This window comes from Trichosurus vulpecula, chromosome 6 (assembly GCF_011100635.1).
Source record: "Trichosurus vulpecula isolate mTriVul1 chromosome 6, mTriVul1.pri, whole genome shotgun sequence".
Taxonomy (NCBI): Eukaryota; Metazoa; Chordata; class Mammalia; order Diprotodontia; family Phalangeridae; genus Trichosurus; species Trichosurus vulpecula.
In genome coordinates this window covers 87,044,558-87,063,751 of record NC_050578.1, presented here as the reverse complement: position 1 = coordinate 87,063,751, position 19,194 = coordinate 87,044,558, and the positions used below count along the sequence as shown (strand labels likewise).

Genomic DNA, 19,194 nt, shown 5'->3' with positions numbered 1-19,194 from the left:
ATATATGAAATATCTAGCTCATGGAGTTGAGAGGAAAGAGCTTTGTAAAATCTGAAGCATTGTACAAATGTAAGCTATCATTGTAATTTTGCATACATTGTGCCAAATTAATTCTGGGTAAGTCATTTCATGCTTTGTATCTCAGTTTCCTCATGTGTAAAATGAAGGAGTTTGGCTAGATTTTCTTTAAGATTGCTTCTAGCTCTAGAGTCTATGACCAAGAGTAATAAGGATTGCTTGTTATAATATATATATATATATACAACTATATTATAGTGATAAGGAAGCTATTAGTAACCTCAGAGAGAGCACTTGGTTCAGTAACTATCAAACTATTAACTCTAATGAATTAAAAGAGCTTGAAAAATCCCCGATCTTAACAGGGGAGTCTGATTTATAATTTGGAATAATCCAGTTCCTTTTCCCATTATGAATAAAAATTCCAGGTACTAGTTGACATAAAAGGAATTGGTTTGATTTAATAGTAATATTGATTTAATATTAGCTCTCTTCAATTGGCACCAGGTATTCTCAATCTGGGCTGTAAGAAATTTTTTTTAATGTTTTGGTAACTGTATTTTAGTAGAATTGGTTATCTTTATAATCCTATGGATTTAATTGCATTTAAAAACATTCTGAGAAGTTGTCCATAGATGTCAATAAACTACTAAAGTAGTCTATGATTTAAAAAAAGACACCCCCCATGTTGAAAACTTTTCATGGGTTTCTTGCCCATATACTATAAATTTAATTTTTAAAAAATATTTGTTAATTTGAAAAATAGTTCTCAAATTGAATTTGACAATGAACCTTTGATTGTGTGTGTATATATATATATGTGTGTGTGTGTATGTAGATATATATTTATAGATGTACAGATATAGATGTGTGTACACACGTACACACATGCATTTGTTTTTATATTTCTTCGATTATTCCACAAGCATTTACTATGTGACAGGTATTGTATTAGGAAGTGGGTTTACAAATTCGTAACTGAGATGATCGCTTTGATTGATAAATTTACATTCTATTAGGCTGGTATTCTTAAACTAGAAAGAGTGAACTTGGTTTTGAAAAATATTTTGGTAATTGTATTTCAATATGGTTGGTTTCCTTTGTAATTCTATGTATTTTATTTTGTGCACGTAAAAATACCATTTGGAGAAAGGGCTCATAGGCTTCATCAGATGGACAAAGGAGTACATGACATCCAGAAACTGTGAAAAAGCCCTGTACTAAATAAAGGGAAGCACCCAAACTGTATAGTAATGGGCATTAATGGGGGGCAGGGGGCAGAGTGCGATCAGGACATAATGCTCACTCTAGTTCTTTAAGAATCTGATTTTGGAGGTGTGTGCCCTACCACCTCTGAGCAGATTGCCACTCCTCTAGACATTAGCAGGCATTTCAATTGTTGTGGCCTGAGAAATTCATCCCCCTATGTCCTTTTTGGTGATGAGCCTCTTCCAACTTAGCTAGGCTGGTTGTTGGACAAGAGCCATATAGTCCTTTCCATAGTGGAAGCCTTTGAGGCTTAGTAGGATTTATGCTTTCCAGCTCATGTTCTACTGGCATGATCTTTTGAAGTCCGTCACACATCCAGGTCACAATGAGGCCCTAGAATAGTACTTTAGTGGAGAATATCCATCATTCTCTATTAAAAAAAAGAATGGGGTTCCTGCTTCTTCATTTTCATTTTCCTTTTTTCTTGTATTCATGTTTAAAAGGAAATCTTAGAAAACCTCAAATATCATATGATCTTAGGATTTAGGGTAGAAAGGGACCACCTTCAAGATTGGTGATTTGTGCAAGGTCATTCAGCTGATAAGTAGCAAAACCAGGTTTCAAACCCAGGTTTTCTACTGATTAAAAAAAAACCCAGTGCTCTTTTCCCTACACCATTACAAATTAAAATAGAAGACAAGCTATTAAAATAATCACTTTAATATAAAATAAATTATTCCAAATGACACCATGTCTTGCATTCACTTGTATAAGGCACACATAAATTGTGGACCAGAAGTGGGTCCAAAAAGGGACAACATAATAGTCCACATTCATATAGCAAGTCAGGGTTCATAAAACTCTTTCCTTCGAACCACCTTCTGAGATACGTAGATGAGAATAATGAAGAGTTGGGAAAATCATCAAAGTAAGTAATTCAGATAACATACCTTATAATGCTTTGCACATTTTAAACCAATGTGTTAAAGGTACCTAAAAGCTGGTTCAGCGCCATAATTATGTTTCAGAAGACATATGGTGGTATATTGGATCATATAGTTTATATTTGAAATTTTTAAATTATATCATTTGTTTAATAATTGTTTAACTTCCATGTTAAAATTTCATTAATGAAGATTTTAAGGAATACAAAGCACTTCCCTTACAACAATTTGTGATGTAGATAGTCTATTATTATTCCCATTTTACAGATGTGGAAACTGAGGATCTAGAGGTAAGTGGCTTGTCATAGATCATGCAGCTTATAGATGTCAAATTAGAATTTGTATCTATACCTTCATTCCTCAAAATATGATCTTTTTACTACACCATGCTGATGGGGGAGAGGGAAGGAAGTTGAGTAGAGTTCCCTGACATTTCTAAATTTCTAAAAACAATCTGAATTCTGCAGCTATTTCAGAATAGCTATTTTCAGTCTAGCTTAGGATGGCTGGGGAACAACAGCAATAATCATAGCTTTCATTTGTAAAGTGCATTGTAGTTTTTAAAGCACATTGTCACACATTATCTCATTTTACCCTTTCACAAATTCTGTGAGGCAGGCAGAAATGGCTATTATTCTTATTTTTTACGGGTGAGGAAACTGAAGTTCAGAGAGGTTAGCTATCAAAATTCAGCAGCTAGCAAGTGGTGTGCCTGAGACTACAGTCCAGGTCTTCTGACTTGGCATCATTTTGCTTTTCAAGTCAGTAAAACTAAAATGCTCCCTTTTGCATTTTGTAAACATATATGTGTATATATATATATATATATATATATATATATATATATATATATATATATACACATATGGAAGGAGGGAAGGAGAGAGAGAGAGAGAGAGAGAGAGAGAGAGAGAGAGAGAGAGAGAGAGAGAGATTGTCTATTTTTCTCCTCAAAATACTAAAATGATTAGAGTAAATAAATAAATTTCATTCCATTATTCAAATGATTTCATTGAAAACACTGACAGATGGATTTAAGCCCTTTCATTTAATAGAAAACAGCTATGTTTCACAAACTTGAGTAAAAATAACTTGGATTCTTAACTGTGAAGTCAATCATTTGTGGTAAAAGGACCCTAATATGGACTCCCTCCTGGACTATATTCATTGATGGTAGTTTCAACTCTGTGCTTTAAGCCAAATTTTTATTATTATAGCCACCTCACATTTTAATCCCCCTTCTCTACCTTAGTTATGGTGGCCATTAATGTTTCTGTTTCTGTATGAGAAACACCCCTAAATCACACAACCCAAGCAGTCTATAAGTAACATCGGCAATTGCGGAAATATCCCCCCACTTCTCCCTCGCTTGGCTTGGTATGAAAAAGACCATTACTGACTATAACCTACCATCTAGGTAATAGCTCATTTCTTTAGTATTTTAAAAGCTAGGAACATTCTATAAGTTCATTTTAGATAGTGAATTAAGAAAAGAAAATGGAGCAAAAGTCCTGTTAAAAAGAGAATTTAAGCAAGGATTGAATATCAGGCAGATCAAAAATTAGTTCAAGTCCAGAAGGTCAGCTGAATTTAGGAAGTGAAGTTAAAATAGTATTCAATTCATTACTATTTATAAGTTCATTGATGATCAATGAATTATGCTATTAACAGAAACAGAATGTTTAGAGTCTGAAAACACTTTAGATTACTAACAAAGCAAAACACTTTTAAGATCATCTTATCCAACTACATCGTTTTACAGATGAGGAAACTGAGACCCAGAGAGCTGAAGAGAGCAGTGTGTCTAAAGTCACATAGTGAATTCATTAGAGTCTGTTTCAACAGAAGCAATCTACCTCTCATTTTACTCTTTTGGTAGAAATAAATAACATCGGATACACGGGGGATTTAATGTTAAGTATAAACACATGTTTAAAGTTGGTACACAGAATAAAGCCAGATCTAGTTGGTGAAAAAAATGAAGTACAGAGATAGGAATCATTCAATGAGTTTGATTACATAATTTAGGACAAGTATCCAGTTTTGTATTTTGTATGACCAGGACCAGGGCTATCTTAAAACTCAAATAAGAGAGATTACTAATCTTTACATTAGATTAGACATATGTGGTCCACAGGAATGTGCTTTCAAAAAAATAAAATTTAAGAAATATTTAGCATTTTAAGTTCCTTTTGAATCAGTCATACCTTTTTTTTTTCAACATTGAAGCAGTGACAATGAGTCTATGAGTTAATTGGTCTCTGACCAGTGAGCAATTTACTTCCAGAAAGTAACTCATTACAGAATCAGTACATTTAGTGGGATGTCATTCCACTATTAGAAGTTCGCAAACCAACTTCTCCCAGTACCCTTCCCTCCAAATGACTTCTCTTATGTTATATGTGGTAATGTGTCACTGGGATCCTGATTGCTATAGAGACTCAGACTAGCTAATTCCACAGAGGCTCATCACAAGAATGCTGGTCATTGGGAAATGAATTCCTTGACCACAACTTGGCATGTGAAATTTAAAAAAAAATGCAAAATGGTCTTCAGTCTGTGTAACCCACTTTTGATTCTGCAGTGAGGATGGTGGAATAGTAGAAAAGGAAGAGACAGTGCTAAGAATCACAGTTTTTAGACCATTTATATAAGCATTAATTTAACTTTTGTTACTCTAATTGTAAGGTCTTTGTCTAAAACCAATGAATTAATATACTATTGGAGGAACTGAAACACTAATGTTGCATTTTCACTATAAATAAAATCATGAGATGTAAAGAAATTTCAGCTAAATGGAAGGATGATTTACAGGTTTTCCTTGGAGAGGAAAATAAAGGAGTTGGTGGAGTTGGTTTCTTTGTGCACCACAGGCTGTAAGCAACACCATTTCATGGGAAACTTGGTCGTCTTGCCTTGCAGTGCTCATGATGAGTGTAAACAAGAACACCGTGAAGATAATTGCATCTCCTGCACCAACATCTGTTGCAGAGGATGAAGAGGTAGAGAAATTCTATGAAGAGCTTGACAGGACCCTCCAAACCAAGTCACATATACCTTGATACTTGGTAAAGTCAGTGGGAAGGTAGGCACAGGGGAGGATGGTGGCAAAATAGGCTAGAAAATGTGGTTCAGGGTTAAGAAATTGAAAAGACAAAAAGCCCATAGACTGCAAAGTGTGAAAATGATTTTAAAATCAGCTACACGTGTGCAGTCAACCAGCAACCGATTGGAGTAAAGGTCACAATCAATGCCAAATTAAATTTTGGTTGGTGAAGGGATAAAAAGGATGAGAAGACAGTGCATGCAATTATAACAGCTCTAACTTGATCTATTCCAGCAAGTGTTTGACCCTGAAAAGTAGGAAATGGATAGAGGTTAAAACATAGACTCTGATAATGACCATTTCTTACAGAAGTTTAACCCATCTAACACAGTAACCACAATGAAGAGACCCAAACCGCCCAGAAATTATCTGAGCCTCTTATTATCAATGTGACCTTGGGTAAGTTACCTAAACTTTTTGGACCTCAGTTTCCTCATTTCTAAAATGAGTGAGTTGGACTATTTCAAGTCCCTTTTAATCTCTAAATCTATGATCCCCTTGCCCTTGCCAAGTGGAAAAACATGGTAGCCAAGGGCAACACCGGCCTAGCATACAAATTCATTTGTAAAACATTACAAGGAGGAAGGCCCAAGGTTATGAGGAGTATCACCTCATAAAAAATAAAAGCAGTGAGGAGGAAAACAAGATTGTGGAAAGCTGGGTGTGAGTACCAATTAAGACAGCCATCTCAAGAGCATTTATAGGTGGAATGGGAAAGCCAACACCATGTAGAAAATGGAACTGGTTTATCAGTGTTTCTATAGTAATCTGTTATTATCAATGAGAGTGAGGCCACCACAAGGGAACTCTAAATACGTCAGTACTTGAAGGACCATATAAGGAAGTAGAAATGATTCCTAAGAAGATGAATTCAGGAAGAGTGGCTGGACCAGAGTCAGGTACACACAACACAGATGAAATCTGTACTGGAGGCAAAGAGTACTTGGCTCAGTTTTCAAGGTGTTGCATAGGATGAAAAAGAGAAAACAATTAAAAAAACTCTATATAGGTAGTATTATTACCCCCTCTCCACAAACAGTGGTCAGGAGGACATCAGCAGCTGATCCATATGCCTAATTTCTCATCTTTCTAAAATCCTTATGAGAATGATCTCATAAAATTATAGAATCTCAGAGTTAGAAGAGATCTCAGGGATGATCTAGTCCAGGAGTTCTTAACCTGGGGTCCATGAAATTGTTTTGTTAAATATTATGATGACATTTCAATATGATTGATATCTTTTGTGATCTTAGACATTTTATGAATTTACAAACATGATTCTGAGGAAAAGTCTGATGACTTCACTAGACTGCCAATGGGGTCCATGACATATACACAAAAAAGTTAAGAATCCCTGATATGGCCCAATATATACCTGATCGAAAACCCCTTTTCAGCATCCCCAACAAATTACTCTTTGTAGGTTTGCCTTCAAATTTGTAACAGAGGCAACTCATTCCACTTTTGAATCACTCTATCTGAAAGTTTTTCTTTAGATCAATCCTAATTCTTACCCCCTCCTACTTCTGCTTCTAATTCTGTTCGGTGTGGCTGAACAGAATAAGTTTAATTTCTCTTGCACATGTTAGCCTTTCAAATGCTTAAAGATAGCCATTGGGACTACCTGTCCTCCCTCCCTCCCCATACCACAAAATTTTTTTCTCCACCAGGTTAGACATCATAGGTGCCTTCTGTTGATTATGAGAAAGTATAATATCAAAGGTTTCGCCAGCCTGTGTGCCCTTCTCTGAATACTTTCCAGTTTCTTAATATTCTTCCTAAAATATAGCACTCAGAACTATATACAACATTCCAGATGCAATCTAAACAGGTCAGATCTGTTACCTCCCTTGAGCTGGATACTATGCTCTTCTTAACATTAGCTTTGACATTACATTAGCTTTTTAGTCACCTTTTGTGCACTACTGATTTGTATAGAGCTTTCAGTTCATGAAAACCCCAGATCTTATCTTAGATGAATGAAGATGGTTATAGTATGACTATATGACCATACCTCCAAGATGTTGTACTTGGGAGGTTGAGTTCTTGAGTGTAAGTGTAGACTATACTTTCACATATGAAATTTGCTCTTTGGCCCAACAATCTAGCCTGTTACAATTTTTTTGAACCCTGATTATTATTCAGTGCAGTAATGAGATGCCTCAGCTTTGTGTCAATCTAAATACATATTGAAGAGATTCTTCAGGAAAATATGAGATGTAAACAGGCATAGTCACATATTTGGCTAAAATGTGACAAGATCCCATTTTGTTTATTGTTTGTTGATCTTTTTAAAAAGGATTTGGCATAACAGAACAAAAATAGAAGTTTTAAGCCTCTATTATGGCAGAGTATCTACCATGAATATAATAAAATCACACAAGATTCCTTCATAGATACAACTATGGATATAACTTTGTTTAATGATCCTCTAAAGAGCAATCTGTAGTAAGATATAAAATGGGAAAACTGCATTGTGCTCCCTAAAGGTGTTCATCACCATCATGGAGGATGCCATGGGAAATCCAAATGGAAGAGGAATTACTTATATGTGGTGATGTCCACCAAATGTTTCTGCCTATAGGTAACCTTTTTCTAACTGTATCAACCCACAGATGGCAGAGAAGGGCTATCTGTCCAAGAAAGAAAGAGGGAGGGGTACAAGATGGATAGCCCAGATGCTGTGCTGATACCCACGGATGGTTAAAAAGCTTATAAAAAAGCCTCCTTTCTATTTTGGAGATTCTCTATGGAGGATTTCCAGGAGATCACAGACTCAGAGTTGAGAGAGCCTTTGAAAGTCTTCTAGTTCAACCCCCTCATTTTACAGATGAGGAAACTGAGGCCCAGAACAAGTAAGTGATTTGCCCAAGGTACACAGGTAGTAAGTGGTAGAGTCAGATTTTGAACCCAGTTTCTCCAATCCAGTGCATCAAATGGACAAGAATCATACAGGATAAGAAGGCGTGGATAGGTTACGATCTTCACGATTGAAGGGAGTATCCACACTGATGAGATCCCGGATCCACTGAAGTTTCAAAGTAATGTGTGCAACACAGAAGTCTATGTCATTTGTTTATGGATATACCTATGCATCAGGGTCTAGGAGTGGAGACTTTTTTGGACTAAAAATTCTGTTCTCTTTTTGGATGCATTACTGGCTTGCTTTATAACCTGAGCAAGACCATTTATATTAGTAAACTCAGTAGTCTCTTCTTTTAAAATGTTCTTGCTAGCTATATGTATCAAAATGTTGTAAAAGGCAAATCACTCATTCATTTGTTTGTTCAATGTTTATTGAGTGACTTCAGTGTAAATAACATGGAGATCCTTGGAGATGGATGCTAGAAAGGTGGTGGTGTTATAAAAAGAGAATTGTCCTTCTCCCCCTAACTCTCATTCATATTGGAATGATATGTTCTATGCAGCTTTAGTTCTCCACTTGTCAGGATTTTTATATGAACAATGTATACAAAATTCAAAGAACATATTTTAATAATGTACTATTATTAACTTAACTTGGAATCTTAAAAAAAGTATTGGAATCTTATATTGGTGTTAATTTTGTATCCAGTTTCGTGATGGCCTGGTTTTCTTATACCAAGTTCAAATAAAAAGCATAGGAATACAGCTTAGGAATATGCAGAGTTTGTTAAAGGCCCACTAAGGCCTCAGATTTAATTAATTTAGTAATCTTTTGACTGATTGAAATTGATATATAGACAACCAAAAGACTACTGTATGACAAAACTATTGTTTATGGATCATACTAACATGTGATGTGATTATAATGCATCAAGATGGATTGAGTAGACCAGTCACTGAATGGTTTTGCCATCTTGCAATCTGTTTTTCAGGCCTTATTACTGACATAGCCTAAATCTGATAATGTTTATGTTATTGGTATTTTTATGTAATTCCATCCATCCATCCACCCATCCATTCATCCATTTGTTGCACAAGACACTGTTGGGCACTGGAGGAAACAAAGATGAATAAGACTCTGTCCCTACCCTCAAAGTGCTTATATATTTTAGCAAGGGGTCGAAGACAAGCACATGAAAAAGCTATAATACAATGTAGAATGTGATAAATGCCACATAAGAAACATCAAGTGCTATGAGTTTGATGGAGAGAAAGATCATATCTGATTCGGGAGGATCCCAGAAGGTTTCATGAATTCAGTGCAATAAACATTTGCCAAGCATCAATTGTGTGCAAGGAGGTGACATCTGAGTTAGGTCCTGATTTAAGTAGATATTTGCTGATTTTCTAAAAGTCAGTTTATCAGGGACCTATAAGTATTGGTTCTGTTGACCATGGAACTATCTTAATGAGTGCCTGAAAAATCTCTTTTTGTATTACCTTCCTACATATATGCACACACACATAGACTCAGAATCATTTCCTATATCATTCAAAAGACGATAATGTATCCTACAGTGTCACACATTAGAAAAGATGAAAGACTTGAACTTACTATGATTTTTCTTGGCATATGTAGTGCTACACGTAGGATGAGTTAAAAGTTGTCAGTGATTTTGCCTGCCAATTTAACAAAGCAATGGAAGGAGAACTGAATTGAAAAGTTTTGTTTCACTCTATGGATTTAGATTTGTAGTCCCATAAGCTTTTTTTTTCTTTTCCACATCACTAATCAATATCTTTCTGGTTTTAAGCAGGGCTACGCCATGGATTTAGAACCTGAAGACTATGATAATCGAACTCTCACAAGTGAGAACGGCACCGAGATGGCCACGGCATCCTACGATCCTGATTGGGGTGGTGGTGGTAATAAGACCCGTATAGATGATGTACAGGTCTTTGTCATTGGTCTGTACTCGACCATAAGTCTGCTTGGTTTTATGGGGAACATGCTTATCCTTATGGCCCTCATGAAAAAATGCAAACAAAAGACGATTGTAAACTTCTTCATTGGAAACTTGGCCTTCTCTGATATCTTGGTCGTGCTATTTTGTTCACCTTTCACACTGTCTGCTCTCTTGCTAGATCAGTGGGTGCTCGGTGAACTCATGTGCCGTCTTATGCCTTTCCTACAATGTACATCGGTGCTGGTTTCAACTTTGATCTTAATCTCAATTGCTATCGTCAGGTACCAAAGGATAAAATATCCCCTTTCTAAAAGTTTGAGCATCAGACAGGGCTGTTATTTGGTTGGCCTTTCCTGGGCCATTGGCTTTGTGATTTGTTCCCCTCTTCCCATCTTCTACAGGCTTGTAGAACCCAATGGGAATAATGGTACAAATACTACGGCCCCTAAGTATGTATGTATTGAGGCCTGGCCAAAGGAGTCATACAGAATTGCCTTTTCTTTGTGTTTGCTGGTGGTTCAGTACATACTGCCCTTGATTTGTCTGATTGTGAGTCATACCAGTGTTTGCCGGAGCATTACTTGCAAGATGTCTACTAGGGAGATGAAGAGGAGGCTTGAGGAGAAGGAGAAGAGGGAGAGGAAGGAGAAGAAGGAGAAGGAGAAGAAGGAGAAGAAGGAGAGAAAGGAGAGGGAGAAGAGAGAGAAGAAGGGGAAGAAGGATATGGTTGAGACAATGGAGATGAAGGATATGAGAGAGACAAGAGAGATGATGGGCGGAGATAGAGATCCAAGTGACAGAGAAGATTACTTTGATGATGACCTGGATGACATAGAGGACTTAGAAGGCACGATGGACATGAAGGATATAATGGAATTGAGGGAGTTGAAGAGGGAATTGAGAGAGAGGAGAGACAGGAGAGAGCGGATGGGTAGGAGAGGGAGGAGGAAGATGAGAGAAATAGTGGAAATGGAAGATGTTGAAGAAGTGATGGACCTTACTGAAATGATTGAAATGCGAGAAATAAGTACCCCGAGGAATGTGAGAGATATGAGAGACATGAGGAATGTGGAAGAGATTGAGAACATGATAGAAATGAGAGAGGTGAGGCACGTGAGGGACGCGGAGGACATTGAAGATGTGAATGACACAATGGAAATGAGAGACATGCGGCACATGAGGGGCATGAGAGACATGAGGGACCCGAGAGAGATGAGGGACCCGAGAGACATGAGAGACATGAGGGACCCGAGAGACATGAGGGACCCGAGAGAGATGAGGGGCATGAGGGACCCGAGGGATGAGATAAGAGACACGAAGGAAAGGAGAGGGAGGAGTTGGAAAAGGGGAAGGAGGGGAAGAAAGGGGATGAGAGAAATGGAAATTAAGGAGATTGAGGAGATTGAGGAATTGGGTTCAATGTATGGTATGTATGAGATGGAAGAGATGGAAGGGATGAATGAGCTGGGTGAGCTGAATGATCCGAATAATGGAGACGATGATTTGGATGACATGGAAGGCTATGCGGCCAAGAACAGCGGCCACCATATTCAGCTCCCAAAGTTCCAAAGATGGAGCTACACATTAAGCCGAAAACACCGCAAGATGTACAACAAGAAAAAATCATGCGTCGTACCTGTTTTACGCCATCCTCCTCCTCCTCCAGAGGTACCACCCAAAGAGATCGAAGAAGAAGAAGAAGAAGCAGCAGAACCTGAGAGGTGCAAGCTGACCAATGCCAGTAAGATCATACCGGGGGTGCCCATCTGCTTTGTGATTAAACCTGAAGAAAACCAGTTAGAAGAGCCGGAAATGCTGACCATATCCCGCTCCATCTCGAGGATCAGAAAGAGATCTCGACGCGTCGTCTATCGTTTAACCATACTTATAATTGTGTTTGCTGTCAGCTGGATGCCTCTGCATCTTTTCCATGTTGTTACTGATTTTAATGCTGGCCTTCTGTCTAATAGGCATTTCCGATTGGTGTATTGTATTTGTCATTTGCTTGGTATGTTGTCTTGTTGCCTTAATCCCGTGCTGTATGGGTTCCTTAACAATGGCATAAAAGCAGATTTGATGGCTCTTTTGCGCTGCGTTTAGAATCTGCTATATTTAGAATCTGCCATTTAAAGGTTGAAAAAAGAAAGAACAAAAGCTACGCTTCTCTAAAATATACATATATATATATATATATTTATGGCTGCTTTACAACAAATATATTTTATTGCATGCAGATTTATTTATGCAGGAGAAACAGACGCTCTGGATATGAATTTATTGGTGCCTAATGAGTAAAAGACCATTTATTGACCCGCTATATAATATTACCATTTCATGTAGATATCGTGTGACAGAATCGTGAATGTCAATCAAACTGCAACTTCATTGTAAAATGTTGTCCTATTGTGTATTATTTCATCTGTACCTTACAAGCAGCTGAATATAATCATCATCCCATGACTCGGAGAAGAAAGAAAACCTGCAAAATATTTAATGGACAAAATCTGAATTAATTATTATTGTGATGTTTAAATAAGACTTCTTGTTTGTGTGTTTCTTGATGTAACAGCTAAAAGTTGTGTGTGTTTTTGTGTCTACTCTGTGGAAAATGCAGAAACTATTCAACTTTTGCCAGTTGAATCATAGCTAAATGAGAAGTCCATACTTTAAGAGATGGTACATCGTATTGACTGTTAGGGGACCTTGTGAAAACACTGAAAAGAAAAAATGTTTTCCCCCCTACAGTTATGCTGTAATAGATGGTACATTGTATTGACCATTAGGGGCCACTGTGGAAACTCCTAAAAGGAAAAATGTTTTCCCCCCTAGAGTTATGCTTTAAGCAATGGTACATTGTATTGACAGTTAGGGGACACTGTGGAAATACCTAAATGGAAAAAATGTTTTCCCCCCTTGAGTTATGTTTGTGTCAGATGGTTAATTTGACCTTATGTTCTGAAACAATGATGTCATAACCTAAAGATGGACTAAAACTCTTTGGCTAAACATGTACAGAAATAATCTATTAAATGTTACTGCAATGAAGGTCATGGCTTCATGTGTGCTTTTTATTCTCCAAAGTCTCAGGGCCTACTACAATTTCATGCCGAGTCAAGTAGTTCAAAGCATTAAACAGCTGATATTAAAAAATCAAAGGGATCTGGAATGTAAGTTAGCTCAAGCATTTTTCTTCCTAAGCCAAGACATATAGAGCCATTGGCACATTTCATACTATCTTTATGTTGTACGCAGAAAAAGCAGATTTTCTTGCTGGGAACATGATATTAGGTTACTTTTTAAAGGCAAAAGGACTTCCTTTGGTCCATGTTATCCAGTTTCCCAGCCAATTTCATTGCCCTTTGGAAAGGAGATAACATCGGTCACTTTCAGAGATCCCCAAAGCAGGTAATTTCATAGAAAATAACCTATAAGTTCCACTAGATTGGCAAAATTCATTGGTCCAGAGCTCTTACACTTTTTAATATCAGAAACTTGTTTAACTTCCCCAACGTGTAACACCTAAAAATTTTAAATATCCAAATATTGATGAGAAGAGGGTACTGGAGATCTTAGATAACATTAGGAATATTTAGGTGTCTCCCTCCACCCTTTCCAGCCAAGTCAGCTAAACAGCTAAAATAGGAATTTCTTTACATTTTTTGTTCAAGATGAATGTTTTATCAAACCCACTTTTCAAGGATTTTTGTTCGTCTTATTTCCTTTATATTTTTTCTTGCACACTCCTTGATTTTGTTCATCCAAACCTTCATGAAAAATATATAGGAGGAATATCTAAAAATGAAATTCAAACCAGTCAACTTTATTCATTTTGAACAACTGGTAAAAACTGATTAATTAGGTATGAAGGTCTAAATATGAGATAAATTGAAGTTTGGGGGTTGTGTATATATTCAAAATAAAACACAAAATACATTTGCTGAGTGCCTATTATGTACCAGGCATTGCTAAGCACTAAAGATACAAGGTAGGGTGAAAGACAGCTCCTGCCCTCAAGGAACTTATAATGTAATGGAGGAGACAACATACAAAAGGAAACTAAAAAGGGTGGGGGCTTGAGGGCTTGATAAGAGACCTTCAGCTGAGTTGGAAATGATGAGATGGCTGCACCAGGTACCTCCTTGAGTAAAACATATGGGTGGAGCTCTCTACCCCCTACTCTTTCCAATAAGGAGAGAGGGGTCCCAGGGCAAGGGTGAGGGGCACGGAGGAGTTGATGAAATTTTACAGCAAGATGAGTTACTGGAGACATTGGTGAAATCCAGGAGATCGGGCAGGTGGGAAATGATGAACTGGATGCACTGGGTCCCCTTCTTAGAATGTTAAATATTTTAATTATTTAATATTTAACTATTACTTTCTCCTATGATTTTGCATCATCAAGGACTGGCTGAAAACATGAATAACAAGTACAGAAACAGGCCCCAGAATGATTGAGGGAATTGAGCAGTTTTCATGGGAAGAGAGGCTGAAAGGAGCTTAGAACTTAAGTTCTGTTAAAACTGAAGAAAATATTATTAAAGCTCATAAAATCATAAAGGGTATGGGGAATAGGGTAAATACAAACTTGTTCAGCAAATCTATTGATACTAAACCAAGAAAGTACCACTTGAAGTCCTAAGTAAGTAGTTTTGTGTATATGTTCAGTCATGTCTTCCTGACCCCATCCATGGGGTTTTCTGGCCAAAGATACTGAAATGGTTTGTCACTTCCTTCTCTGGTGGATTAAGGCAAACAGAGGTTAAGTGTCCTGCCCATGGTCACACAACTAGTAAGGGTCTAAGGCTGGATTTGAACTCCAGGCCCACTGCCTAGTAGCAGCCTCAATAAGTAGTTTTACAAGCTAAAAGGAAGTATGACGGATAGATAACTGGGTGGAATATCACAGTTTGTGACACATCCTCTTGAAGAGCTGCTCCAAATTCAGTTTATTCCAATACTTGATTTTTTTTTTTTTTTTTTTGCTTTTTGGCAGGGCAGTTGGGGTTAAGTGACTTGCCCAAGGTCACACAGCTAGTACATGTGTCAAGTGTCTGAGGCCGGATTTGAACTCAGGTCCTCCTGACTCCAGGGCCGGTGCTCTACTGACTGCGTCACCTAGCTGCCCCCCAATACTTGATTTTAATGGCTCTCCTTGCTGAAGAAGATATCTCATGAAGATCCATAGATTCAGGTGGAATATGTGTATCACTGAATCATGACTTTTCAATCCACCAAGTAAGGAAGATTTTTTTTATATTTAATGAACAAATTGCCATTTTCTATGAGTTCAATCAAGGTTGCAAACTGTTCAGAAGGTATTGTATATTTTTATATTTTTAACAAATACCCTCAAAACTCACTGAGTCTCTTCATTTGGAAGATTTTTAAATAAGTTATAGAAATTATATTTTCAAGTTTTAAAAGCATTCAGATAGGAAAAGTTTTCACAAATGACACTTTACATCACTGTCTTTGATGTAGTAACCCCAGATGTTCCCCTTGGGGGAGTCCTCCCCTGATCACTCTTCTTTGGCCCATGGGTGTGGAAGGGTAAGGGAACAGGAAAAGGGATTACTCTTCCGGCCCTATGTGATGTGGTTTTTTTCCCCCTGACCTATGACTGCATCTTTTGGAGGGGAGAAGAAGGAGGAAGATTATTCAAGACATATTACTTCCTAAGTAATGCCCTCCTCCCATACACCTTTCTTAATGAGTGTATTCTACCAGCCATCCCTTCCTCCTTCCCCATCTCCGTCTTGTGTAAACTGAGGTACATGACATACCAGAGGAACTCTTTAACTCCTTCCAAGCCTCCCTTCTCATTGATGACTGTTCCCTTTACAGCAGTGAAAGGAGGGACCCTAACTGGCCTTAATGCCTTGAACAGGAAGGATGGGAAGAACTGCCCCTAGTAAGACAGAAGTGAGTGAGGAAGTGAGAAGTCATACCTGTAAGAGTGCTTGTTTGTTTATTCCTTAAGATCTAGGGATGGTAGGGAACATGGTAGTAAATTCCCATGGCCCCACCTGACTCATACATTCCATAGCAAAATTCTCACCACAGCCCTTTGATTTCTTAGCCCTGTCTAAGTGATCTCATTGCGGATAGCCTTTGGGTGGGAGCTAGACATGCCCCAAGTCTAGTAGAAGCACCTTCTGTGCATCATTCTGTGTGTCATCTGTGCCCTGGTGCTCATGGCTAGGTGGGTGGAGTGAATGTAGGAGAGTAGGAGATCCTGTTCATTTGAGGGGCAAGGGATAAGAAGTCCCACATATGTCAGAGTGTCCTGGAGGTAGCCATTGTCCTGAGAGTGTGCATACTTGACCTGTCAGGATTAGTATAAAGTCTATATACTTCTTCTAGGACCCACATCCTCTCCTGAAGAACTGTTTCCAGGCAGACCTATGAAGTGTAGAAGGCTAAATACCCAGGAGTCAGTAAATGTTTAACAACCAGCTCTCAGAGGGGGCAGAATGTAAGAATGACATGCTTTTAAGTTTAATTGCATTATTAACGTTTCCCTCATCACTTTCTTAAGTCTAGAACATCAACAAAACATTAAATCATGCCCTGATTTGTCAGTTTCTGAGATGTAGATGCTCACACTGAAAATTTAACAATAAACTCACCTGAGCTCGTGAATTGAGTCCAGCACACCCCTGACACTGTCATTCTCTCCCTTCTTAGCACTTTCCCCTCTTTTCTTTCCCTGAATGATTGTTTCCAACCCAGTTGTGACCCCAGTAGACAGTGTCCCAATCTTGAGTTTCTTTTTCCTGGAGCATTGAGGCTGCTTGTATCTGGGGTCTTGGAAATAGCTTCTTGATTTGCACCCAATGGTAATGAGTCGATGCGAAAAAAAAATCAATAAACAAACCAAAAGACGGAAAGCTTATCAACAGAGGAGACAAAGAACCTTGAGGGAAAAAGCCCACCCAACAACCAACTCAAAAGCTAGAGCCAAATTGAAGAATTATCAAGACAAGTTCAGAGGTCAAAGAAGTCAAGGAAAAAAATATAGGAGTGAGAAGCAAGCTGACAGCTACAGGTCAGTTTTAAGAACTCAACTCTGCTTTAGTAGTATGCGCCATTTAATGGCCAGGCATGCATATTCCAGTCACATTTCCTTTGGTTCCTTAAAGGGACAAGGGTGCCAATTATTAGGACACATTCACCACCTTTCCCAACATCTATCTATTGGGTCATTGAATTTAATTAAACTGAATTGTGTGTCTCTATTTAATGAATTTTCCAAAAACCCTACTTCAATATAGGAAGCAAGAGTTCCTTCTAAAGGCTGAGTCCCTGGCCATGCTAGGATCAGCTCAATGCCCTCTTTGGGAACATAATCAGATCTACAAAACAGCATGTTTGACTGTCACTAGAGAACTATACCAGTGGAAAAACTGGTCTATTACAATGATGGAGGTGATAGAGAGGAGGAGTCCAGGTAGGATGCAACCAACAAAATGCCAAGGAAGTTTCCTGTCTGGCCTGGCTAATGTTCCTCTTAACCAGCAGAGAGACAACCAAAAGACCTTAGGCAGATATGGTTTTGTATTTGAGAGTGAGGGAAGAATTGGGAACCTCAAATCAGGAGAGGTTCTACTTTCGGCTCTATGGATCAAAGCCCAAGAAGTGTCTAGAGTCTCAGTGATTTTGACCCTTTCTGGACCTAGTGCTGGGTCTATGCCAGAAACCCATAACTCCTCAGGGACTGAAGGGATGTTCTATTCCAGTTGGATTCTAGCACCTTCATTTATCTACATATGCTTCAAAGTCAGGCACTGGCACCAAAGAAAGGGGTGATACCATGGGGTGGGGAACCTGTGGCCTCAAGGCCACATGTGGTCCTCTAGGTTCTCAAGTACAGCCCTTTGACTGAATCCAAACTTCACAGAAGAAATCCCCTTAATAAAAGGATTTGTTCTGTAAAACTTGGACTCAGTCAAAAGGCTGCACCCAAGGACCTATGTGGCCTAGAGGCCCCAGGTTCCATAGTGCATTGGTAATAGCTCTGGATTAGGAGTCAGAGGACCTGGGTCTGAATTCTATTTCTACTGTTTGAATGCAAAGACTGCTTAATTTTGATCATAGTATCTACATAGTACTTGGCATGTATTAGGTGCTTAATAATTGTTAAATTCAATTAAAGAGCCTCAGTTATTTAGTTGTTGTTTCTTCAGGAAAAGTGCTTCTTACAAAAAGGCAGCTACAAAATACAGAGACCCCTGCAACATTAACTTGTCTTCAGTGCTCTTGGACATTCTACCTTCCCTTTGTGATGGTGGGTAAGCAAACTAACTTCCTTGGACCTAATTTCTGAATGGCCTCTTAAGTCCTTTCCAGCTCTAAATCCATGATCCTATAAACAAGGAAAAGAGAGAAGATGCAGGTCAACCCACTATGGAGAAAATGAGACGGAAAAAGAAGAGCAATTGTTTGGTTCCCATCCTCTTTCCCTCTCCAAACTAAGGACAAAGATGAAAAAGTGGGGGAGAAGGTAAAAAGGCAGAGTTGTCAAAAAAGGAATATCAAAACAACTAGCATAGTAATGCAAATGCAGTGTAAGGGAAAATGAGTTTCTAGATTCTGAGAAGACCTCATAAATCCTAGGCAAGAAAGCAAGCAATCCCGAATCTCACTTAAAAACCATCCTTGAACTCTTGTCTTTCAGTAATACTAGACTGTTACTATATTTTCAATAACTGTACAATCATCTGAGAAATACATTTAATTAATCCCTTAAAAACATAAATAAGATTTTAAATAGAATGTCTTTAGGCCCTGACGTATAAAATGTAGACATCTCTTTTCATACTTGACATTGAATACTTAGCAGAAAATGAATATTAAAACACTTTCTTGGATTGGAGGCACAAAGGAACCAGGGGAAAATCTACACAGGATCTTTAAAACCCACAAAAATCCATTAATTAGTAGATAAATACAATATCCCCTAAGAACTCCTCTCTTTGAGAACTTCAAAGTATAAAGCAAACATAAGCCATAGATTGTAGTTTGTGACAGCAGAATGGTGTTCAGCTCAAATTTTCAGTGATCTGTGAGTTTGTGTCCGTTAGAG

General features: G+C 38.0%; 1 protein-coding gene across 4 annotated transcripts in view; it reads left to right on the top strand.

Moving 5' to 3' along the window:
- NPY5R (neuropeptide Y receptor Y5) overlaps positions 1–13,154 on the top strand; it is a 176,926-nt gene extending 163,772 nt beyond the window's left edge. For 2 of the 4 annotated variants that reach the window (XM_036762729.1, XM_036762731.1), the window contains exons 2-3: positions 5,094–5,256; positions 9,960–13,154. In XM_036762729.1, coding sequence (XP_036618624.1) covers positions 9,969–12,209 — 2,241 coding nt within the window. In that variant the 5' untranslated portion in view covers positions 5,094–5,256; positions 9,960–9,968 and the 3' untranslated portion in view covers positions 12,210–13,154. Of the gene's footprint in view, positions 1–5,093; positions 5,257–9,956 lie in introns of all 4 variants that reach the window. The other 2 variants (XM_036762730.1, XM_036762728.1) reach the window with 2 other exon arrangements.
- The last annotated feature ends 6,040 nt before the right edge of the window (positions 13,155–19,194 follow it).